The 22,072-nt window shown below is 38.5% G+C and overlaps 2 protein-coding genes across 4 annotated transcripts in view; one reads left to right on the plus strand and one right to left on the minus strand.

Moving 5' to 3' along the window:
- LOC110835981 (folliculin-interacting protein 2) overlaps positions 1 to 22,072 on the plus strand; it is a 490,121-nt gene that overhangs the window by 232,210 nt on the left and 235,839 nt on the right. For all 3 annotated transcript variants that reach the window (XM_087346352.1, XM_087346354.1, XM_087346353.1), the window contains one exon: positions 15,149 to 15,327. The gene's annotated coding sequence lies outside the window, so the exon portion shown is untranslated. The remainder of the gene's footprint in view (positions 1 to 15,148; positions 15,328 to 22,072) is intronic.
- On the minus strand, positions 10,900 to 19,294 carry LOC110835969 (endocuticle structural glycoprotein ABD-4-like). The gene is made up of 3 exons (XM_022076719.2): positions 19,197 to 19,294; positions 13,874 to 14,007; positions 10,900 to 11,589 (listed from the first exon to the last, which is right to left on the minus strand). The coding sequence occupies exons 1-3, from the start codon at positions 19,260 to 19,262 to the stop codon at positions 11,307 to 11,309; spliced, it is 483 nt and encodes a 160-aa protein (XP_021932411.1). The 5' UTR covers positions 19,263 to 19,294; the 3' UTR covers positions 10,900 to 11,306.

A 22,072-nucleotide genomic window follows, 5' to 3' on the forward strand; every position in this document is an offset into this window, starting at 1 on the left:
TTAAAATTGAATATTCAGTATACTCACTTAATGACTGTAAATTTCCAGTCTTGTTCTTCTTTGTAGGATTTAAGGTTTTCGCTGTAGTAAAGACCTCTGAAAAGTAGGTAAACGTTTACCAGGCTACACGGCACTACAACCCCGAAAACAGCCATATTTGTTGTACTTTGTTTCTGCTGCGAATTTCCGATCCCTATTGTTAGTAATAAGAGGCTTCAATAACTTTGATCTGTTGAGTGGATTAAAATTTGTCTTTAAGAGGATTGTTTACACTTTGTCCTCTGAATTTTGCTTTGCATGGAAATTAATAATTTAATAGAAGAAAATTATTCTTTAAGAATGTTACTTGTTATGTAGAAGCGCATTTAATCCTTGAAGTGTTTATCTGACGTATGTTCCAAACTTCCCACGTCAGATATGTTAATATTTTTAGTGAATATCCACAAAAATGACAGAAAGAAACTTGGACGAAAGAATGAGCATTACGTGCCAGGTTTCACTTTACTAAATTTAAAATGAAATTATGAAATTCGTTTATCCTTTAAGATAATAAAGATCTTATTATAATTTTTGAGCTGTAACTGGCTATTATGTTTCATTAGTGATAGTGCTCGTACCAACTTCCCTCGCTCACTAAATATTCTAAGAAAATTACAATGGGCTTTATTGCAATTGCGTAATTAGCTTATTAAGTACTCATTACTTTAATCCATTGTTTGAGCGATTAAAATCATGGTGATTGCTCAGAAATCTATTCAATAACCAGGTACTTCAATCTGCATATATTAAAGTGTCGAAACCTCGAATCGGAGAAAATAAATCTCCTACAGACTTGTAGATCCACGAAATTATCTTCAGTATTTTCTATTGTCTTCGTGTACGTAATGTGTACTTCGTTTTCGTAGTTATCTCTTCTCATGTCATCATTGTTTTGCTTTCGTTATAATGGCCGGGGTCCTATCGATGGTCTAGTGGTTACCACACATGTTTGGCAACCAATGAACCGCACGTCGCGGTAAATTGGACATCACTACTGCTTGACACTCCGGAAGTTCCGATAACAAATGTTGGTCCGGAGACTGCCTGTCTTACTGAATATTTTCCTGTTTTTACTCAGTGTTTCCTGTAAAATACAGGGATAATACCGATTTCTTATAATTCATTATTTACAAATCATACTATCATTTGACGCTGGAGTTAATTATAACGTGAGGTATTGACAGTATCGTTAAGTTTATCATATAAATGTATACAACCAGGCACCTGAAGGTGGTAGCAAAGCCGTGTATTAAATAGGTGTAGACTTAAGTGTCATTCTGTTCTAAAATATTTACCGCTATCACGTGCTTTAAAGAATTTTTTAGTTTGAAACTTTACAAGCGAAAGGTTGTTAGGAAATGTGAAATCGTTGATTTAATTGGCCGGGTTTAATGAAGGGCTATTGATCTTCCGGTTTATAATATCATATACATGATCATAATAGGTTTAAAAACTTACTTTGTTCGCGAAGCCTAGAAGCGTTAACGACAGTCTGTTGTATTCTCCGCATGATAAATCTGTGTTAGATTTTAGATTTATCAATATCGTGTGAATTTGCATTACAGTCTTGTAGGATATGACATGGTGTAATCCTGAGGGTGATTGGGATAACCTGAAGATGGAGGCGACAGGTTGATGAGAAACGTTGGTAACAAATGCAGTACGAGGCTTCATGAGTCACAACCGTGATGATGATAACGCAAATCACACAATATACAGAATGCCCCTCAGAGACTGTATAAGACTATACACTTTGGATTGGTAGGGTTTTGGAACTTGATTTTATGAGAAAAACCAGTAATCCAAACTGTATTACACCATGGTCAGAACTCTTTGGAATCGACCTGTACAATTAATTCCGCCATTTTATTCTGTGCTGTAGCAGAGTTAAGTAATACATATCTGCCATCTAGCATCACTATAATAAATCAGTGTAGAATACCATTACTCTGTCGGATCTATTTTTATGTGTTGCTGACATCGGAAGTGTGTATATATTTTTGGGACCGACTGTACTTCCAATTTTATTGTAATGCTGTCTACCGAAAGAAAACACAAAATTAGGAATTTTCTACTTATTCTGAGTCCACTTAATGGACATTTGTTATTTGTTACAACATCCTTAGCCTCAAAGTATCACCGTGATTGCTATAATGAAACATCAATCTGGCTAAATGAAAACACCGCAGATATCTAAATATTTTAATATTTTGACACTGAATATCATAACTCGTGAAGTAGCGAGTACAAGTAATTCTTGTGTATGATTTTTTACTTAAGTTGTAAGGATTTTTATGTGCTTTCATGGAACCCAAAGTCTTGTCGTAATATTAACAAAATCCTTGAAATAAACACCGTCCTTTGCGTTTGAATTTAGTTTACATGTTTCACACCCCAATTCCTCAAAGATCTATTTTTAATATTGTCCTCCCATCTACACTTAAGACTTCCAGTCAGAAGTGCATGCATTTAATTAGATATAAATTATATTGTAAATTTTCGTTTAAAAATACTTGTCGTTCTTATCACTTGTGTTTAGAAGAGAATAAAGACCGATTGCCACTAAATAACTCTTGTTAAGATGGAACTTCACTTACGTGTTTATCAGTGCAATCGCCAAGTGTTTTCTCAAGCACCAACTTCTGGGTTTACTCCTGCTGTCGAGGGGTCGCGTTGCTCTAAGAAGCAGACGACGAGAAAAATCACATGTCTAGCGTCTAGAATTATGGTCGGAGTCCTTCAAAGATCCAGTCAGAGAGAAGCAGAGTGAGAGTTCAAGCAGACCACAGCTTGGCATTTTTGTGGAAATATTTTTTCATGAAATCTCAGTTCAGTTCTGCCTCTGTAGATGCTATAAATATAAAGTTTAAACTTGTAGCGATATTTATAAAAAAAGTATTTGTTTATTATAACTTTCTCCAGCCTTCTAGTAATTCATTCCTCTTTGGTCCGATATATTCTTCTCAGCACCCTGTTCTCAAACACCCTCAGTCTATGTTCCCCCTCCCTTAGTGCCAGAAGCAAAGTTTCACACCCACACAAAACTAAGGGCAAAATTATAGTTTTGTATATTTTAATCATTACATTTTTAGACACCAGATTAAAAGACAGTAGGTTCTGAACAGAATGGTAACGATCATTACTCAAATTTAATTTAATGAATAAAATTTTGATTTATTAAAGTCGCTTCCAAATATCTTAACTTTGACACATTTTCAAAGGATCCATTACCTATCTTTATTTTATGATTTTGTCCTGCATTCTGGTGACGAGACATCAACATAAACTTCTTACCAGCGTCAATTAGAGGTTCTGTTTATCTTTATGGTATTATATTTATGTTATTCCCCAATAGATCTACATCATCAGCACAGACCAGAAGCTGATGTGTCCCATTCAATTTCACTTCCAATTCTTTTTTTCCTAATGGCTTAGTCCGTAGCAAAGTTGAATAGCAATGATGATAAAGCATCTCTTTGTTTTAGACCATTTTCAATAGGAAACGTATCTGACAAATATTTACCTTTACGGACTTTCCTATATGTTTTGTTTAAACATATTTTAATAAGCCTAAGTTGTTTGATGGGTATACCAAACTCAAAGGAATATTGTAACTGAATCATGCGGTTTATTAAAGTCTATGAATGGCTGATGAACTGTCTCTAGTATCTAACGAATACAAAATTTTGGTCGATAGTTGACCTAGTACGTTTCGACGTATTAGGTCAAGTATCGATCATACTGATGGTCCTCAATAATTTTTCATCTACATATGGAATTAACCTTGAGAGAAGGATGTTAGACAAAATTTTGTATGAACATAAAATTGCCACTACCTTGAAAAGTGTTAAATTACTGTTAATTCACTGTTGAACCGAAACTAAACTTTCACAAGGACGTCATTTTAATCGCCTCTTATTATTAACGAATGGTGATTTGATTTTATTGCCTTTAGGAAAAAAAAATTGTAGAGCTTGGTGGTGAGTCATGCAGTTCCCGCCAGGAGCTGGGAAGTGACAGTTGCGTTCGGTTTGTCAGTGAACAGACTGCGATGATATTGTTTGGTTGGCCTGATTCTGGAATGTTTCAGAGCTGTTGGATTTACGAGGGTCGCTCATTAAATAATGCCCCACATTTTTTTTCTCAGCCAATAATGAAGATAGAAAAGTGTACTTGAGATTTGATGTTTCTCGCGTTCGTGTACGGAGTTTCAAATGATTCCAACCGATGGCGGAGCTGTAGTGAACTGTTAAAATGGCGTCTGTGAACGACTCTCGTTACAAGCAACGAGCTGTAATTGAATTCTTTTTTGCTGAAAAAGAAACTGTGGTGAACATTCATAAACGTTTGTGTGCTGTGTATGGAAGCTGTGCAGTCGATAGGAGCACCGTTGGTCGCTGGGCTAAGAGAGTTAAAGCTTCAGGAAGTGAAGAAACCGAGCTCCATGATCTGCCGCGCTCTGGGCGTCCTGCCACAGCCACCACTCTAGACATGTTGAACCGCGCGGATGCCATTATTCGTGAGGATCGGCGCGTCACAACTCGACAATTGGCCCAACAGCTTTCAGTCAGCAATGGAAGTGTAATTGCAATTATCCGGGCTCTTGCATATTCGAAGGTGTGCGCAAGATGGGTTCCACGAAGTCTCACAGCAGACCGCAGGATTCAAAGGAAAACAATTTCTTCTGAATTGTTGGAAGCGTTTTGATGCTGAGGGATCATTACAGGTGACGAAACCTGGATACACCACTTTGAGCCGGAGACAAAAAGGCAGTCAATGGAGTGGATTCACCCTCAATCACCGAGAAAGAAGAAATTCAAGACAACTCCCTCCGCCGGAAAAGTCATGATGACTGTCTTTTGGGACAGTGATGGGTTCATTCTTGTGGATGTAATGCCAAGAGGTGCGAGACGCGTACATCGGGACCCTGAAACCCTCAAGAAGCGTTTCCGACGAGTTCGGCCTCACAAGCATCCAGCAGAAATTTTGCTCCTGCACGACAATGCACGCCCTCACACAAGTCCGAGAACCCGGGAAGAAATCACCAAATTGGGTTGGACGGTGCTGCCCCATCCACCCTCCGACTTTCATCTCTTTGGGCCACTCAAAGATGCTATCCGCGGAACAAGATTTGAAGATGACGAGAGCGTGATTCAAGCAGTGAGGACATGGCTACGTGCACAGGACAAGAGCTGGTACCGGCAAGGCATGCATGCACTTGTTCCACGATGGCGTAAAGCCGTACAAGTTGATGGGGACTATGTGGAAAAATAGTATGTGTAAAGGAGACATTGATTTATATTGTCACCAAATTTCAGCCATCTTGAATAAATATATTCTGAGGAAAAAAATGTGGGGCATTACTTAATGAGCGACCCTCGTACATTAATGTTCTCAAATTGCCAGTTAGTGATAGTTTACAAATTTCTGCTGTTTTGATCCAGTCGTATGGAACTCTGAATGCATCTTGAGGTAATCTGTGGGAAGTTAATCTGAAGTTTATTAATTCTTTTATTAAGGTTTTGAGCCAATTATTCTAGGACACAGACAGGATCTTATATAGATCCTGTGGAACATAAAATACTTTTGGACAAATCTTATTTTTCTTTCCATTGCTTCTAATACATGTTTTTAAAAATACAAACCTGGCCTATTACTTAACGTCGATGCTTTCATTATTCATGTGCGGAAAACCCTAATGATAACGGTACATAGATGTGAAATTCGTTTTATAACCTCTCAAACCACTTTCCAGCATGTCTGAAGGATGAACAGGTTCACTACTGGGTCCGATTAGCGCGAAGGTCAGCATTATTAAACAATTTGGTTTTATATACCATAAAACAGTATATTTATATCTGATGATGGAGGAGATGCGTTCTCCCGAAACGCTGATAACCAACTACAAGATTAAATGACGTCACAGTCCATAAGATCACAGTCCGTATTTCAATTAAGTCTTCCTTATTTTAAGACTTTTGAACTGAAGCGTAGGTACAAGGAGATGGGTGTTTTCAGAACAGAAATAATAGTGATCTGGTGGCACTGGAGTAAACCATTTCTAGTTTATAGTGTACCGGGTTAATACATGACTGAATTTTTAAGCGGAATTTTCGAAGTGTTAAAAGATGTTAAAACATTTTTAGATTTGAAATTGGTATCCAGATTTTCAAAGCCGTGTGAACTTGTCAGTCGTAAAGATAAGGGAATTGTTTTCCTCTGAAATTCTGTATCTACCTACAAGCCACTTAAAACATTATCGGCATCTTCACCGCCGTGCAAACCCCAAACCAAATTCTCTTATTTGCCTCGCCGGCACACGTAAACCAACAGTGTCCATAATAGAATGTCAAATTATTTTGCCCTTAAAGACATTAACAAGAAATAACTCATCGAGATGTCGTCGTCTGGAATAGAGTGTTCTCAAATTTAAAGTAGATAAAATCAATTTATATTTGCGTGGGTTATTAAACTGAAAAAATCGGTAATTGCACAAAAATGAGTACTAACATAATATACGTACATATATATGTACTCAACTTTATAAGGAACTCTATATATTAGCGACTTTAAGAAATTTTGAATGAATTGTGACGTTCGTTATAGCGAATGTTGGTAAATAGAACGTTCGTAAATCGAGAGTTTCCTGTACAACTGTGTTTTAAAAGGTTAATACACACCGCCTTTGAGCGTAAATTCGAATCCGGTACCATCGTTACACGTAGCATACTAACAACTATTCCATACCACTTACAGTTAATATTTTCTGAGTGTGGGTTCCGTTAAACCTCGCATTACGTGAAAGAACCGGTGGAACCACATTAGGATGGGCAGTAACAAGGTCGTTCGGCAATACGAGCAGATCTGTTGTAAGTCATGTCACAGGGATTGGAATTTCTCCACGAAAATGCAGACGACCTTCTTCAGATCAAAAAAGAAAACAGATGAAGACAGCCTGGCGCTCCTTAATGCTACTCTGCATGCAAAACATCATAACTTCAGAATACGGATTTGCAGGGCAGACGCTTTCAACGTGGGTCCTTGACTTGTCTCCAAACTAGTTTACAGCCACAGAAAGGCGAAGACAGTTTTGAAGTCATTATTATTACTATTTGCTAACAGTCTGTTTATGGTGACAATTTCATCAAGTGTGAAGGTTACCCAATGCCTCTAATTCAAAGCGGTTTGTGGTCAGCTACTCGCTCCCATGAGCGTATGTAGGGGAGAACGGGTAAAATTGCAACAATTTTTTATTTTATTATTTTTATTTTTACACAACTAGAATTGATCTTCCCTGCCGATTCCCAGCTTATAGGCCGTTGCGAATATTGTTACATGATAAATATTCTCCATTTCTCATCCGGAAATTGAAATAAGTCACTCACTGACATAAGTGACATAGTTTGATGAAGAATGTTCAGAATTTATAGATCGAAAAAATTTCAATGTTTGCAGGACCCAAACAAAACCTTTTCCTTCGAATACTCTATCAGGAAAGTTCAAGATAGGCAGGAGGATTTGCAATTGAACGGGACACATCAGCTATTGGCATGTGCTGATGATGATAATTTATTTTGTGACGATATGAATACAATAAAGAGGAACGCAGAAGTTTTACTAGAGGCTAGTAGACAAGTGGGGCTAGAAGTAAATTCAGAAAAAACTAAGTACATGTTAGTATCTTGTCATCAGAAGACAGGCGGGCAGAATTGTCTTAGGGTGGCTAATAAATCCTTTGAAAGGGTTACAAAGTTCAAATATCTGGGAACAACAATAGCAAATGAAAATGACACTCATGAGGAAGTTAGGAGGAGATTAAATTCTGGAAATGCTTGGTACTTCTCAGTTCAAAATATTTTGTCTTCTCGTCTGATTTCTAAGAACCTGAAAATTAAAGCGTACAAAACAATAATCTTGCCTGTTGTTTTGTATGAGTGCGAAACATGGTCTCTCACTCAGAGGGAGGAACACAGATTTCAGGTGTTTGAGAACAGGGTGTTGAGGAGGATATTTGGGCTTAGGAGAGAAGACGATGGAGCATGGAGAAAACTGCATAATGATGAGCTTAAAAATCTGTCCTCCTCCCCCAGTATTGTCAGGGTGATTAAGTCGAGAAGAATGAGATGGACGGGGCATGTAGCGCGCATGGATGGGACAAGAGGTGTGCACCGGGTACTGGTTGGGAAACCTGAAGGGAAGAGACCGCTGGGGAGACCTAGACGTAGATGGGAGGATAATGTCAGGCGGGATCTATGGGAGATAGTAGTTGAAGGAAACTGGATTTTGTTGACCCAGGACAGGGTCCAGTGGAGAGCTTTTGTAAATTCGTTGATGAACCCTTGGTTTTTCTGAGTCATCCAGTTAGTTAGTTAGTCACTGACATGAGTGATAATATTCAGATATTAATCCAACGCCTGCCAATGAGTCAGATCAGGAACCGCTTCTATTTAGTTTATATGTCCAACATCTACAACATTAATATACATTTTAATATTGTCCACCCATGTCAATTACTGGTGTATTTGCTATTCAGCACATACCCCCACTATAATGCTACAGTTTATTATTCCCTTTTATGTTGAATCTACATATTTGACCAATAATGATGTCATTAATTAAAATTAATATTCTATACTCAACAGTAATAGAAAATTAGCAAATGAATAAATTCTCATTGTGTAATTTTTTCGTTCTCCTTCTGGTGTTTTGTTTGAAATTTTTCCCTTAAAACAGTTTTCAAATACTTGTAATTTATTTTACTCTGTGACATTGAGACATCGTTTGTTAAGATCATAACGAGACAAACTGATTAAAGGTAAACGTTATCTGCCAGGCTTATTTATTGTTCTGGAATACAGGCTAGATTATGAATATTTTCTTTGCTAATAACAAGCATTTCTTGACATTCACTTCTAAATCGCATTTAAATATGCACTGTAATTTAAAATCTGCTAGCCTCTTCAGTCATCACAATTGTAAAAATAATCTTGTTGAAGGTTGCATTGTAGCCAAGTATATTAACTTGTATATGACCGCCTGTGGATTGTTAATTCTGAGACAGTTTAGCGATGCTGTATCTACCACATATTGTACGTTACTTAACGAGATTTTGGTCTCAAATAACATTAATGATGGAAAATGTAGCCACTATGACCAGTTTTAAAGTAATATAGCTCTTCATTGATTCAGAAATATTGAATTGGCTTGTAGATATGTAAAATTGATCTTTCCCTTGTTGCCATATTTTCACTTGTGCGTTCTACAAAGATCTGTTGGCAAGTAAAACTCCATGACTTTCAGTGCCACCGTTGCCACTTCAGTAGTTTGCACTATGGACGTAACGTTATTGTTGATTGTCGGAAGTACCCCGAAATACTCACAGGGGTCGCATGTTGTTCATACCGAGTTCAACCGATGTCTGTGCCGACTACGGTGGCTCGAATGATGATACACTGGGGATACTGGGAATGACCCGTTCTTCAAGTGCATGAGCACTGCGGGTCCCAACATTTCGTTGGCTCAATCTATAGACATTCCGTAGGACTCCTTCGACGAGGGATCGGCCCGTCGCAAGGCCTCTACCTGTACACAGGACAGCACAACACAGAAAAACATCCATGGCTCGAGTGGGATTCGAACCCACAGTCACAGTGACCAAGCACAAGGCCTACGCCTCAGACCGCGCGGCCACTGCGGACCCAAGGAAATGTAAGACATCTTCTTTTCATAACCAATAAACGTGTTGTCGTATGGAGTTCATCAATGAAGTTGAGAAATCGAACACTTTTCCTTCAGAAGAATTAAGCCGCTTTAGACTGTACAGCTCTTTTTACACCCAGCTGTGAGTCATCCTATGAACTTTCACTATTGTTTGAAGTAAGTCTAGCGCTGTCTTCAGAGCTGGGACACGCCCACTTAAATGATGAGACGTGTAATTTCAGAAATGGCCGCTGCATTACGTCGTCTGTTATGTGTTAATGCCTACTACCTGACGCTTGTAGAAAGAGAATGTTGTCTCAAGAGCACAACTATAAGTTTCCACACGTATCTTGCTTGGTTCTTGTGTATGTCACTATTGAAACACTCTTCACTGTCTGTTCGCTTGAGAAACATGTTTCGAACCAGTGTGGCCATCATCAGGTTAATTTCTCTGCTTATTACGCAAAGGATATTGTCCTCCGCAATGTCCAGGAAAATTATATTTTAAATTTAGTAGGATTTGAGGTTTTGACAATGGTGAGTACGAGAATTCATTATCAGGGCGAGATTTTCCTGATGATGAAGGCAGCAAGGACCTGTAGTTTCATCATTATTTCTGGATGTCGGGGAAGATATTTTGATACGACTGAATGTAACCATTTAGAATTTGACTGGTTGAATGTGGTGACATATCTTGCATAATAGAATCTTATAATAACTATTATTTGCTTACGAAAATACTGCCAGTTTTCCACAAGTCCATTCCTCTAACAGCATTCTTTTTGCTAAAAATAACTAACTTAGTGAGACTTGAGGTTCTCACGGCTGCGTGTATGAAGTTGACTGTTTTATGGGTTGTTGCACAGTGCAGTGTTGAAAGTTTACCGTCGTTTCGGAGGTGCGTGCTGCCTCCATTGCCAATGAGATAATGGTTACAACGTCCTAATGATGGAGGTAGAAAGCACCTCCGAAACGTTTGTAAACTTATACCAGACTGCACCGAGCAACAACCCAGAAATAAGCCATCTTTTACTTGAAAAATAAATCCCAAAATTATTTATTTATGGGTAGCTTCTGTTCTGCAGATGTGTTTTCTTTGTTACAAGTGTTTTAATGTTTAATCGCCTTTCACAGGTTTTGTAAAAAAAAAAGGTACCCAACTTTCGCACAAAAATTTCAATGAATTTTTTATTCGCTTTCGAAATTTTGAGATTCTAATTTCCTACATCCATAGATATTAACTTCGGGCTAGTTTTTATTCTAAGCTTTCATATAGATTTTGTGGTTCGTTGTACTTATGGGGTATAGAATTAACATGTAAATATTATAACACATTTTGATTTTTGATTTTTGTTACGTTAAATTAATACAGAAAGAGAATTTTAATAAACGCATATATGGAGACAAGAACTGGTTTTCTGTAATTCATCTGAAAATGATAACATCCCGAATACAATACTGAGGTTCCATCATTAGTGATTATGTCGCCATTTTGCCTGAATATCATAAAATCTTTAAGTTAATGTTTCTGGAACCCGTATGCCCACTGGAGTTCGACGGTCGTCTACTTAGAAGTGTCTGACGGGGGCTGCCTCTTGGGAACTGGGCGGTAAAGTTGCTAGGTACTGCAGAGCCCTCTGTATGGGCTCTGGGATAGGAGGTGGTGTCGGCAGGTGGGCCCCTTGTGGCTGGAACCCGTTTTCGTCTGCCACGTACGTGAGCTTGATCTGTTGTCCCTCAGGGGAAGTGTAAGACGCAGAGCCTTGAGCCACTTGGGCCTCTGTCTCGGGGTTCCCCGCGTTCTTCAAGAATCCGGCCTCTTCCACTGCGATACCGTTCCCCGTCTCAAAGCTGCAACAAATAATAATCTAATCTTTCGTTGCCAAACGCTGAGAAGCGGAATTAACAGCTCGTTGAAATCACCGGTTTAATGCATAATACCAGTCACCCTGACTCCAGAAATATGGGTACAGCTGAGAGAATGAAATCATTGTATCTCAAGAGTTCTCAACCTGAAGTCCTCCGACGGTTTCGTGGGAGAAATATACATTTCTCTAATCTTATACCAAACTGTATCACGAAGACGTAGACACCACCTGAATTAAATATTTAATTTCAGGTCAATTTAAAAGCTAATAGAATAATAAATGAATAGATATCGTAAGAAAAAGATTTTAGTTCTAAGTTATATGAAATTCCTTTCCTATCAGTTTGCAAACTAATAATGCTAACGCTAATTGTCCTCATCTGCAGCCGGGCGTCCGTGAGTCGATAAGAAACCATGAATGGTAGTGGGTCTAGACGGTTGGATAGCCAATCATGCATTGGAAAAAGTAAAGTTGGTCACATCCAACCAAATTCGGTTCCAGTGCAAGAGTTTTCTATTAAAGGAAAGAACTTTACGAAATAAGCGAATGCTAACGTTGATGTTATTCCAAGTAGAAGTTGGTATTTTAAAATAATTCTATCCTATTATTTTACCTAGAATAATATACGTTAGAATCCAAAATATTGGTATACTTTTATTGAATTAATAAGGCTAATTCTGTAGGTTTGAAAATGTATGAAACTGGGGGCAATTATTTCAGGTCTGTTTAAAATAAGTGTGACCACAATACTTACATGTTTGACTTTAACTAGCAGTGTTAAACATTCTTCTTGAGAAGATGTTTATCACTGAGCTAGTTAAAATCCCCGCCATTTATACAATCCGAATTATCATTAGTGTATAATTAAATCTACTCCTTCGGACCTCATCCTAACCAGGCGAATTCAGTTCACTTCCTCAAAACACTTTAGTGATGAGTTATATTTAATGCTAAGTGATATACCACCTACTCCTAGGTCTATCAAGTGGTCACTTCTCGTTATTCCTTATCATTCCCGTGTCTGCTACATACCCAGACTATCTCATTGTTGGCGGAAAGCTTTTCATGTAAAAGACCTTTTAGTTCAAAAGACCAGGGTCACACACGAAAAATGTTGTGCATCCTCACTGAGTGATGTGTGGAATTGTTTATCTTCTTTATCAGTAAAATAGGTTTTTTCCGGTCTACAAATGGCTGTCGAAACTGAGGTTTTACTCCACCCAGAAAATTTATTAAATTCATAAATCTGTCTACAATTCATTGATATCAATAATCACATCTATTGTTCCCAAATGTTGCTGGTACCTTGGATCTAGCTCAGTGTACTCGTTTATTTCTAAACGAATGCATACGTGTTATTGAATTTCTCTGCACCATGTACGGTTCAATGAACTGGACACGTTATCTAAACTACATTAACTCAGCCACGTAACATGAACGTAACCACAGTATGTCAGGTGAGGGCGTCAGGTAGGCAGTGTCATACGCTGGGCATTCAAGCAGACAGTTAAGACGGATAGAGAAAATGGTATGCAGGTGGTATCCGTTTTCCTAGCCCATTATCCGTTTCTCCGCATAGACAGGGCCAAATCATTGAAGAATTGTACATAAAAATTCCCTGAACCTCCGATGACCACATCCGTGGACGAGTTTTTTAACAGAGAAAGGTTTCCATTTCGCCCGCATCTGTCATTTTCTCCCAGTCTCCCGCTCGGCGCTCGTCTATTGTTTTAAAAATCCACAAACCTTGAAGAACGTTGCTAAATCTTCGCTTAGGAAATCCTGGATTTTGACTCAGATTGTCCATGATTGCTTTGTTCAGTATTTATTGCCAGAACTGAAACAGTATTGTGCAGAGGGGAATCTTTATTTCAAACTCATTTTAATTTTGGATATGTCCAGTACTCTGCTGCATTGGGTTGAGTTAATCGGAGTATTATTTATATTTATTATTTAGTGTTCTGTCTGACGACAGGTCCATATGAACAGGATCCTTCCATCCTTTTCTCGGACTGGGACCTGTTCATATACGTTCTTGGCAGATGATCCAGAAGTGGTTTGCCATTGCCTTCTTCTGTGTGTGAATGGAGTAATTGTTGGGATGCCACGGAGAAACCGGGGAAGAAGCCCCCGGAGGAAAACTCCGTGTTGCCTAGACCACGGCCTTGCCCAACACAAGTTATAAATTCGGGCACCGCCGTGAATCGAACCAGAGATGTCGATTCTCACTTCATATACACACCTTTTACTCATACTTTAAGAAGTACCTGTATTTGTAGCTTCCATCAATATTTACTTCGTTCTCCTGGCGCAGGATCGGTATTGGCTTGTTCTGGACGCTGGTATCGGCAAAGTACTGTGGCGCTGCAGTCGCAATGACCAACACGGCCAGTGCTGCCAACTGTGAAATAAAAGCACCACTTAAATATCTTTTTCTTTTGAGTTCATCTTGACCCACCGATCGAAAGCCATGTCTCTATAAGCAAATATAATTATAAAGCTACAGAATGTTATTTTGTTGTAATATAAAAATAAGCATACAAATTGTTAACACTATAAATGACACTAGTGCCAAACGCGTTTCGACCTCAAGACGTCATCATCAGTGGTAAAAAGGGGGATTAATTCATATAATATGATCAAAGGAATATGGTTTTAAACAGATCATAAAGGTGAGTTCTTTAAAAAAGGATATTAAGTAAAACTTGACTGGATGTTGGGTGTTTGTATGTTTATTGTTATATTTCAATACACTCCATGGCATGCAAAGTTTTAAGATTACTTTTCAATACTAGGTAGACACCCTAGTATTGGTTGAAAATCCGAGAAATTATGAAAACATAAAGAGGGAATTATTGGAATGCTGAGGAGCTAAACATTTGAAAACAATTGAAAATATTATTTTTACATCTCCCGCATTATATAGCCATAAATTTCGTGTCTCGCGCTTCAAGGGAACTTCCGGTGATTAATTTGCATTAAACTTACAATCAATGTAAAAACTGCAAGTTTTTCCATGATTCGAAGGGCCTTGGTAGCCCTCAGAACGGTAATATGAGTCATTTGGCTGTCTTTCTGCAAGCCCCTGAATGCCAACTGTCATAAGACGACGTTATTGGCAAGATAAGACAAAGACAAAGACAGAACTGAAGGCATTTGCTCTTAGTCATAATTTTCACACCCACTTGAGCACAGCAAAACAATAGAAAGACGATAGGCCCATGGCGAATTCTCATCAGTTGCGTCTGTTTTGGTGGCCACGGCAAATTATTGCTTTTTCAGTATATCTTTACCGTCGGCGATCCACGGAAATATTGAGTGATATAAGCTGATAATTTATTTGCCTGCAAACGTTTGTCTTAGTTTCAAATAAAATTAAATGGTTTTAAAGTAAAACCATTGTACCTGTGAACATCAGTCCGTGTGATTTTATGTCACATAATAATTCACCTTAATGAAATAACGTAACTTTGTTACTTTTCGTTTTTAAGGTTATTGGACTCTGTTCGTTATTGTCGTATTTCTTTATTCATTTATTGCAGATGTGCAGAATGCTGAAATGATCTATCAGCATAAGTTACTGAGGAACTTCAAAGTAACTGATTCTGCATATTCTGTTCTGTCCAGAAGCTCTGCCCCTCAATACCAGGTTAGAGAATTAGAAACTACAGTTCGTCGGACGATAACACCACAACTCATAAGCCAAGAGGCCTATTAACCGGTGAGTACAGATTCTCCTTTTAATTATCTTTTAATTTGTGTTTCAACCAATTTTAGTTGATATTGTAGTTTACGAAACAAATATGGATGCTAAACAGAAATGTTTTTGCAAACCAGACAGCCACAGCTGAGGAAAGTCGGACTTCACTTGCTACAAACATTTCAGTACGTATAAAAATTACCCAGCTACAAAGATTAATGGTCATCTTGACATGAAGTTCGAAGTGGTTTCATTTATTCAATTATATTATTAAAACAAATTCGGTTGATTCATTTCCAACATTCGGCTTCATGCAGAATAGAAATGATCTTGGATTTTACAACGTGTATAAGCTGCTACATTTGATTGAGAAAGTAACACAGAAGTTTGAGGAACAATTTTTTTACATCTTAATAACACTGAGGAAATCATAGTAAAATTCAAAGGAGTTTAAGTGTCCACCTGAAAAGTCATAACACGTGGTTACAAATTCCGGGCGAATGCCAATAAATGTGGTCATATTTCAAAACTTTAGTTTTATCCTGGTAAAGTGCTCACTCATAGTTCTGATGGTGGAAGCAGCAAGGACCTCTGAAACGTTAGTAAACTTCTACCAGACCACACGGCACACCCAGACGACAGCCATCTTAAGTTAGAACTGATCTTATATATGTCTTAATGAGTGTTGGTGTTTGTGACTCCGTGTCATTCGTAGTGCTTAAAATTTTCTTGAAGGCCAACTCTTCGCCAACGGTGAACCACTTGTTCCTCAGGAGCTGTTCCCTCCACCTCCCGGTTTCCGTACACTTTAATAGTATGTGAATCTCGCTTTCTGTCACCCCACATAAAGGGCATATTTTCCCATCCATGCCCCCCCTCATCCCTCTCAGCTTCCAAATACCCGCTCTGAACCATGCCCATCCCTCTCTCTCCACCCTCGTACAGCAACCAATGTAGCCCTGTCTACCCCACCCTGATTTCATCTCCCCGTACAACGCCAGAGATCTCTTTTCTCTAATTTTAGCAAAAACGTTCTGTCTTTCTATGGCGTTGCACCTTTCCTTTAAAATTTCCCACGTCCTGCCCACACTTCTTCCTTGCGGATCCTGCCAAATATACCCCAACCCTAATTTATCTAATTCCTCTTTTACCCCCTTAGCCCATCCCCCAATTTTCAAGTTCAGTACCTGCCAGTCGTAGCATCTCCTTACTAAATCATCCCTGTCCATTTGCAAAATCCTTAACCAAAATTTTGTGACCAACCCTAAAACCTTGCTCCTCCTGCTGTCTCTCCCCAGTTCCACTTCGGCTACCCCATTTGCTCCGACCCTTGGTATCCCTAGGACCTTCTTACAAAATCTCCCGTGGATTACATCAACTTCTTTCCATCCCTCCTCTAATCCCCATATTTCCGCCCCATACATCATTCTCGATTCACATACCATCTCGTATACATTTTCTAAAATATTTATCCTCATATGTGGCATTCTGGCTAAGCACTTATCTATCGCCACTAAGGCCTGCTTCCCTTTCGCCACTACTTTAGCCTTTTGTTTAGCCCACCCTCCTGTGCTTTCCAGGGTCACACCCAGGTAGCATATTTCCTTCACTGTTTCTATTATTTTGCCATTCATAAACCACCTCTCATCCTTTCTCAATTTCCCTCCCCTCTTGCATACCAACACTTTCGTCTTCTCCAAGTTGCATTTCAAGTTCCATTCCTTGCAGTACTTCGCCACTTGGTTGATTCCCTTCTGCAAGCCGTTCACCGTAAACGACCCAAATGCTAAATCATCCGCAAACAACAACCCCGGAATTGATTCATCCCCTATCACAGGCGCGTGTATGTTTCCTTCCTGGATATAGTCGATAACATCATCAATAAAAATGTTAAACAAATAGGGGCTCAGACTGCACCCTTGCCTAACACCTCTACTTTGTTCAACCAGGTCCGTCACTTCGTTTTCTCCACACTTCACACAAAATTTGGTTCCCTCATACATTCTCTTGATACATTCAACCATTCCTCCACTCACTCCCTTCCGTCTCATTTTAAACCATAAGGCCTTCCTATCAATCGCGTCAAAGGCTTTTTCCAGGTCCACCAAACACCAGTATATACGGCCTCTTTTAACGCTTAGATACCTGTCAATTGCGGTTTTGATAATAAAGATATTATCTGTGGTTCTTTTCCCTTTTACGAATCCCGCTTGGTACCTTGACAGGATCTTATTACCTACTAGCCAGTCTCTCAGCCTACCAGCCAAGGCGCTAGAAAATATCTTGCTTATCACCGTCAGAAGCGAAATGCCTCTGTAACTATTAGGCTCATTCTTCTTACCCTTCCCTTTGTAAATTGGACTGATAACTGCAACTCCCCACTCTGCTGGGAAATCTTTCCCCTTCTTAATTTTATTAAACAAAGTTGTTAAAGTTTCAGTTCCTCCTTCCACGGTGCAAAACATTTTCCACATCTCGACTGGTATCCCATCGACGCCAGTGGCTTTCCCATTTTTCATTTTTGATATACTTTGCCTAATTTCTTCTGCCGTAAAGTCCCTATCCAGTTCCTCTATGTATTGGGAGCCCAGCAATTGCGTTGGGTAAACCAATCGCCCTTCAGCTGCCGTGTTTGTGACTCATTTAATTACCTTATGATCTTCATCGAACTCTTCGTATCAGCGGATCAGACAGAATATTAGTTCTGCTTTGAACACCAACATTCGTCTCTATATTTCCAAAATTCTATCAGTCTGTTCATAATTATTGCAATTCATACCCCCACTGTCAATTTTAATGGGCCTTTCATCCTGCTACAAACACACGTTTGTCTCTTGGGTACAGATATTCATTGAATTTTTCCGACAACGATTACCTGAAACTCGTATGTACCCACTTTATTTAATCACTCTACCAGTACTGCTTTTGAAAGCACAATGCTTCTCTTTCCTTTTTGTCTATTTTGTGTCCAAATTTCTTCTTGAAAGTTTCCTTTTTCTTGCATTCAACACACACACACACAAAAAAAATTCTTAATTAATCGTAATAATTTCTAATGTTCTTTATGATGATACAAAAACATCAGTAGCTGACGCAGTATCGTTAATAATCTAGGAATCAAGTGGCCTAAAGCCTAACCACTGACTAATATTTTCTAATAAGTGTCAGTTTTTCAAGCGACCTTGTTTTACTGACAAATTGCCCGACCTAATCGGCTATTAATTCAAAAATAAATATTTTATCATTAACTCCAGTTATAATTTGTTTGTTAATCTATTTTTCCAACTTTTCACTCAGTGCTTACGTTACAGACGTGTTTTCACCTTCTTTGAAGAATAACTGCGCAAAGAGATGATCCTAAACAATGTTATTCTAATATTCAGATGGTAATCTGTGATTTTTATTAAATGGCACTACAGTTGATCCCATTTTAGAATTTTGCACACCAACCATGTTAGAGTACACTAAGATAGAAGTTAAGAAAGGACAATTACATTAGTATGAAACTCCTGTCAGTTTTCATGCAAATCCATAATCTGGTAAAAATTATTTGAAAATGGAGTTCAGTCCTCACACAGAGAACTTATCACCATCAAACTATCCCTCGGACTTCAGTCTACAACAGATCGACTCTCTTATCTTGCGATTGTAATTTTCCTGTATTCGGGTGAAGAGGTAAAACCCTAAAATTATAAACGAAATATAACGGTTTCTTTTGGAACCTTTAGTACATATCACCTGTTATTTATCTTATTACTATGAAATTGATTCGTGAGGGCATTTCAGAAAATTTTATCAGTTCCTTGAGCCTTTATCTGTAGCCCTTTTCATAGCACCTGCTAACGCAAAGTTAGAAAATAAACCAACAAAGGACACAATGAGAAATTCACCTGTATTGCTGTAGTCTTCATGATTCTCGTGTCTTCACAGCTTCTGTTTGTGCTTTGGAGTGTCATGGAGATGCCTTGCTCTGCTTTTTATACGAAACAGATTAGGTAGGCTTCAGACGTTACATTCAAATTCCACCTTCATCCATAACACAAACCTTCCTCCCCTCCCCAACGCCCATGTCAGTCAGAGTTGCCTGTAGCGCACGTAATAATTATGAAAAAGGTCGTTACCGAAGCGTACTGGCCGGTGGCCGGTTACATGGGTCCGGGGTTGGGGTGACTTTCTACAAATCTCGCTGACAGGAGCAATAAATATGGTCAGCGACTCTCAGAACATCTGGTAAGAACACATGTGTTTCAAGGATTTAGGAGAAACTAACTAGCCTCTTCAGTTCAGTAACAATTATCATTAATTGATTTACTGATAACTTAGAACACACGGTCGTAATCAGCAAAATAGAAAAATAAATTTTAGGTTGGGTTTGAGATGTTTTAATGTCAGTTTGTGTGTTCATTAAGTGAATGCCTTTGTGGGAACGTAGTGTTCATCAGCTAGTTATACTTATCTTCTTCTTAAAGTGCCTATCCGTTCTGGATGTTGGCCATCACCATAGCAATTTGAGTTTTACTGGCTACTTGAAACAGCCCCCCAGTGGACATCGAGAACCAAGTTTTTAGGTTCTGAAGCCAGGAGATTCTTGGCCTGCCAGGTCCCCTCCTTCCGAATCCTTTTCCCTGGATTATCAGCTGAAGCAGCCCGTATCTATCACTATTGCTCATGATATGACCGAAATATTCCAAATTTCTCTTTTTTATGGTCCAACCTAGACGTCTTTGCGGAGTTTCTCGAGAACGTTTTTTTTGTTGGTTACACGGTCAGTCCAGGAAATTCTGAGAATACGTCGGTACAACCACATTTCGAAGGCCTCCAACTTTTTTTGAAGAAGCTTCGGTTAACGTCCACGATTCAGCGCCGTATAAAATCAAGGAGAGAACATGACATCTGAGTAATCTTAACTTGGCGTTTAAGTTTAAGTCTCTATTTCTGAACATTTATCCCATTTTGATGAAAGTGGCTCTGGCTTTTTCGATACGTCACTTTATTTCGAATGAGTGATCCCACTGGTCATTAATTGTGCTGCCAAAGTTTGTATATTTCGATACTGTTTATATTTTTCTATTAACTACTAGCTGACCGGGTAATACAGCATGGCAGTTATCCTTATACGACGTGTATATATTATGTTCTTTACTATCCAATGGATTACGGTGGAATTTTGTGTTGAAATTTTACAATATAACTAATTTGACGTATGCTACTCCTGTTATACCTTTACGGTGCTTCACGTCAAGCTGAAGTTAGGATTCTCAAAAACCAATTTATCTTACAAAATTAAAAGTAACTTTGGATACAATGTATTTATAACAAAGTACAATGGATTAAATTTGATTAATATTCTGTTTTTGCTGTTTCCTCGCGAGAAAGCATGATAAGTATAATATTAAAAAATGGTTAATAAATACTTTAAATTGTGGCAAGGTTCGAGTGTTTGGGCACGAGAGTAAGAAATTAAAACTACATTCACGAATAAATTAAAAAGAAAATAAATTTAGGGAATGCTTGTTACCAAGCATTTCAGAATCTCTTGTTTTTCCTGCTTTCATCTAAAAACACAAAGGTTAAGGTTCCTGTTATGTTGTATGTATGTGAACATTTATCTACGATCTCCCTAGAATTACACTGGTTGAAGGTGTTTGAGAACTTTGTGCTAAAAATAATATTTGTGTCATCTTGGGCACTGATATTCTTTCTATCACGAAACGGAATTATTTGGAAGATGTAAAATTACATTTGAGTAGCTTTATAATTTAGACTCTATATTATTAGGGTGATGAAGTGAAGGAGGATTAGCTAGGCGGGGCATATAGCATGCATGGAAAATATGAAAAATGTTGTATACATATCTAGCCTGGAAACTTGAAGGGATAATAACATTTGGATTACCTGGGCCCAGGTAGAAAATTATATTAAATTTCGTATAAATTAATCAGATGGGAGGGTTTGGATAAAATTAATTTGGCTCAAGACAGAGACCGGTGACGGGATTTTGCGAACTCAGTATTGAAACTATAGGTTTCATAAATGGCGGGGAATTTATTGACTGGCTGAGCGACTGTTAGGTTCACAGGACCAACTCATGTGTGGAGTTCATTTTTAAAAAAAATAAATTTTATTATGGTACGCAGTGTCTTGTGGAAGCATGTAGGAAAAAGGTGTATAAATACTTGTTTAAGGTTAGGTTAGCTTAGGTTAGGTTAGGTCGACGTGCTTCTTGCCCGCTTTGTTGACGAAAGAAAGTGGATCTTTAAGTAAACGTTGTACAACTACTGAATGACTCAGCCAAGTTCATGGCGGAGGAACTGCATTAACGTGTAACTAAACCCATGGAGCACAGTTCTCCTTGATAAGTTAGTGAAGACATTTAACTCCTTTCTTGTAACCGGAACCCCGTTATGAGTCAGTTCAGTTCCGTTTACACACTTACACCTTAGGACGCCCAATTTTCTGTTGCCCAAGTCGTTCCAAATAATCAGTCCACGTTCGAGTCCTTGAGAAACAATTTTAATTCGCTAGTATTTTACGAATTCAGTTTTACTTGGTCATTTGAAAGTTTCAAATGCTTTTAACCTAATAGAACTGAATTACTACAGTAGTCCTTCAGTGTAAATACAGTGTTATAACTATATTTCTCCGGTGCAGGTACTCAAGGAACTGACAAATCTACCTCCTGTGGGTGTCGAAGAACACGATGATGACCGGAGGGTACAAAGCGCCCTGTATTCTTGTTTCTTATTCATACAGAGAACAGACGCCA

Source organism: Zootermopsis nevadensis, unplaced genomic scaffold (assembly GCF_977971745.1).
Source record: "Zootermopsis nevadensis isolate Lab colony 2312 unplaced genomic scaffold, Znev_1.0 Znev_ptg000010l, whole genome shotgun sequence".
Classification (NCBI taxonomy): Eukaryota; Metazoa; Arthropoda; class Insecta; order Blattodea; family Termopsidae; genus Zootermopsis; species Zootermopsis nevadensis.

What these genes read in the sequence shown, in the direction of transcription:
- LOC110835969 (XM_022076719.2), bottom strand. Translation starts at nt 19,262, where the DNA reads ATGACACTCCAAAGCACAAACAGAAGCTGTGAAGACACGAGAATCATG. An exon ending in TGAAGACTACAGCAATACAG is followed by an intron (nt 14,008 to 19,196) that starts GTGAATTTCTCA and finishes TTTATTTCACAG; the next exon opens with TTGGCAGCACTGGCCGTGTT. An exon ending in GATGGAAGCTACAAATACAG is followed by an intron (nt 11,590 to 13,873) that starts GTACTTCTTAAA and finishes TATTTGTTGCAG; the next exon opens with CTTTGAGACGGGGAACGGTA.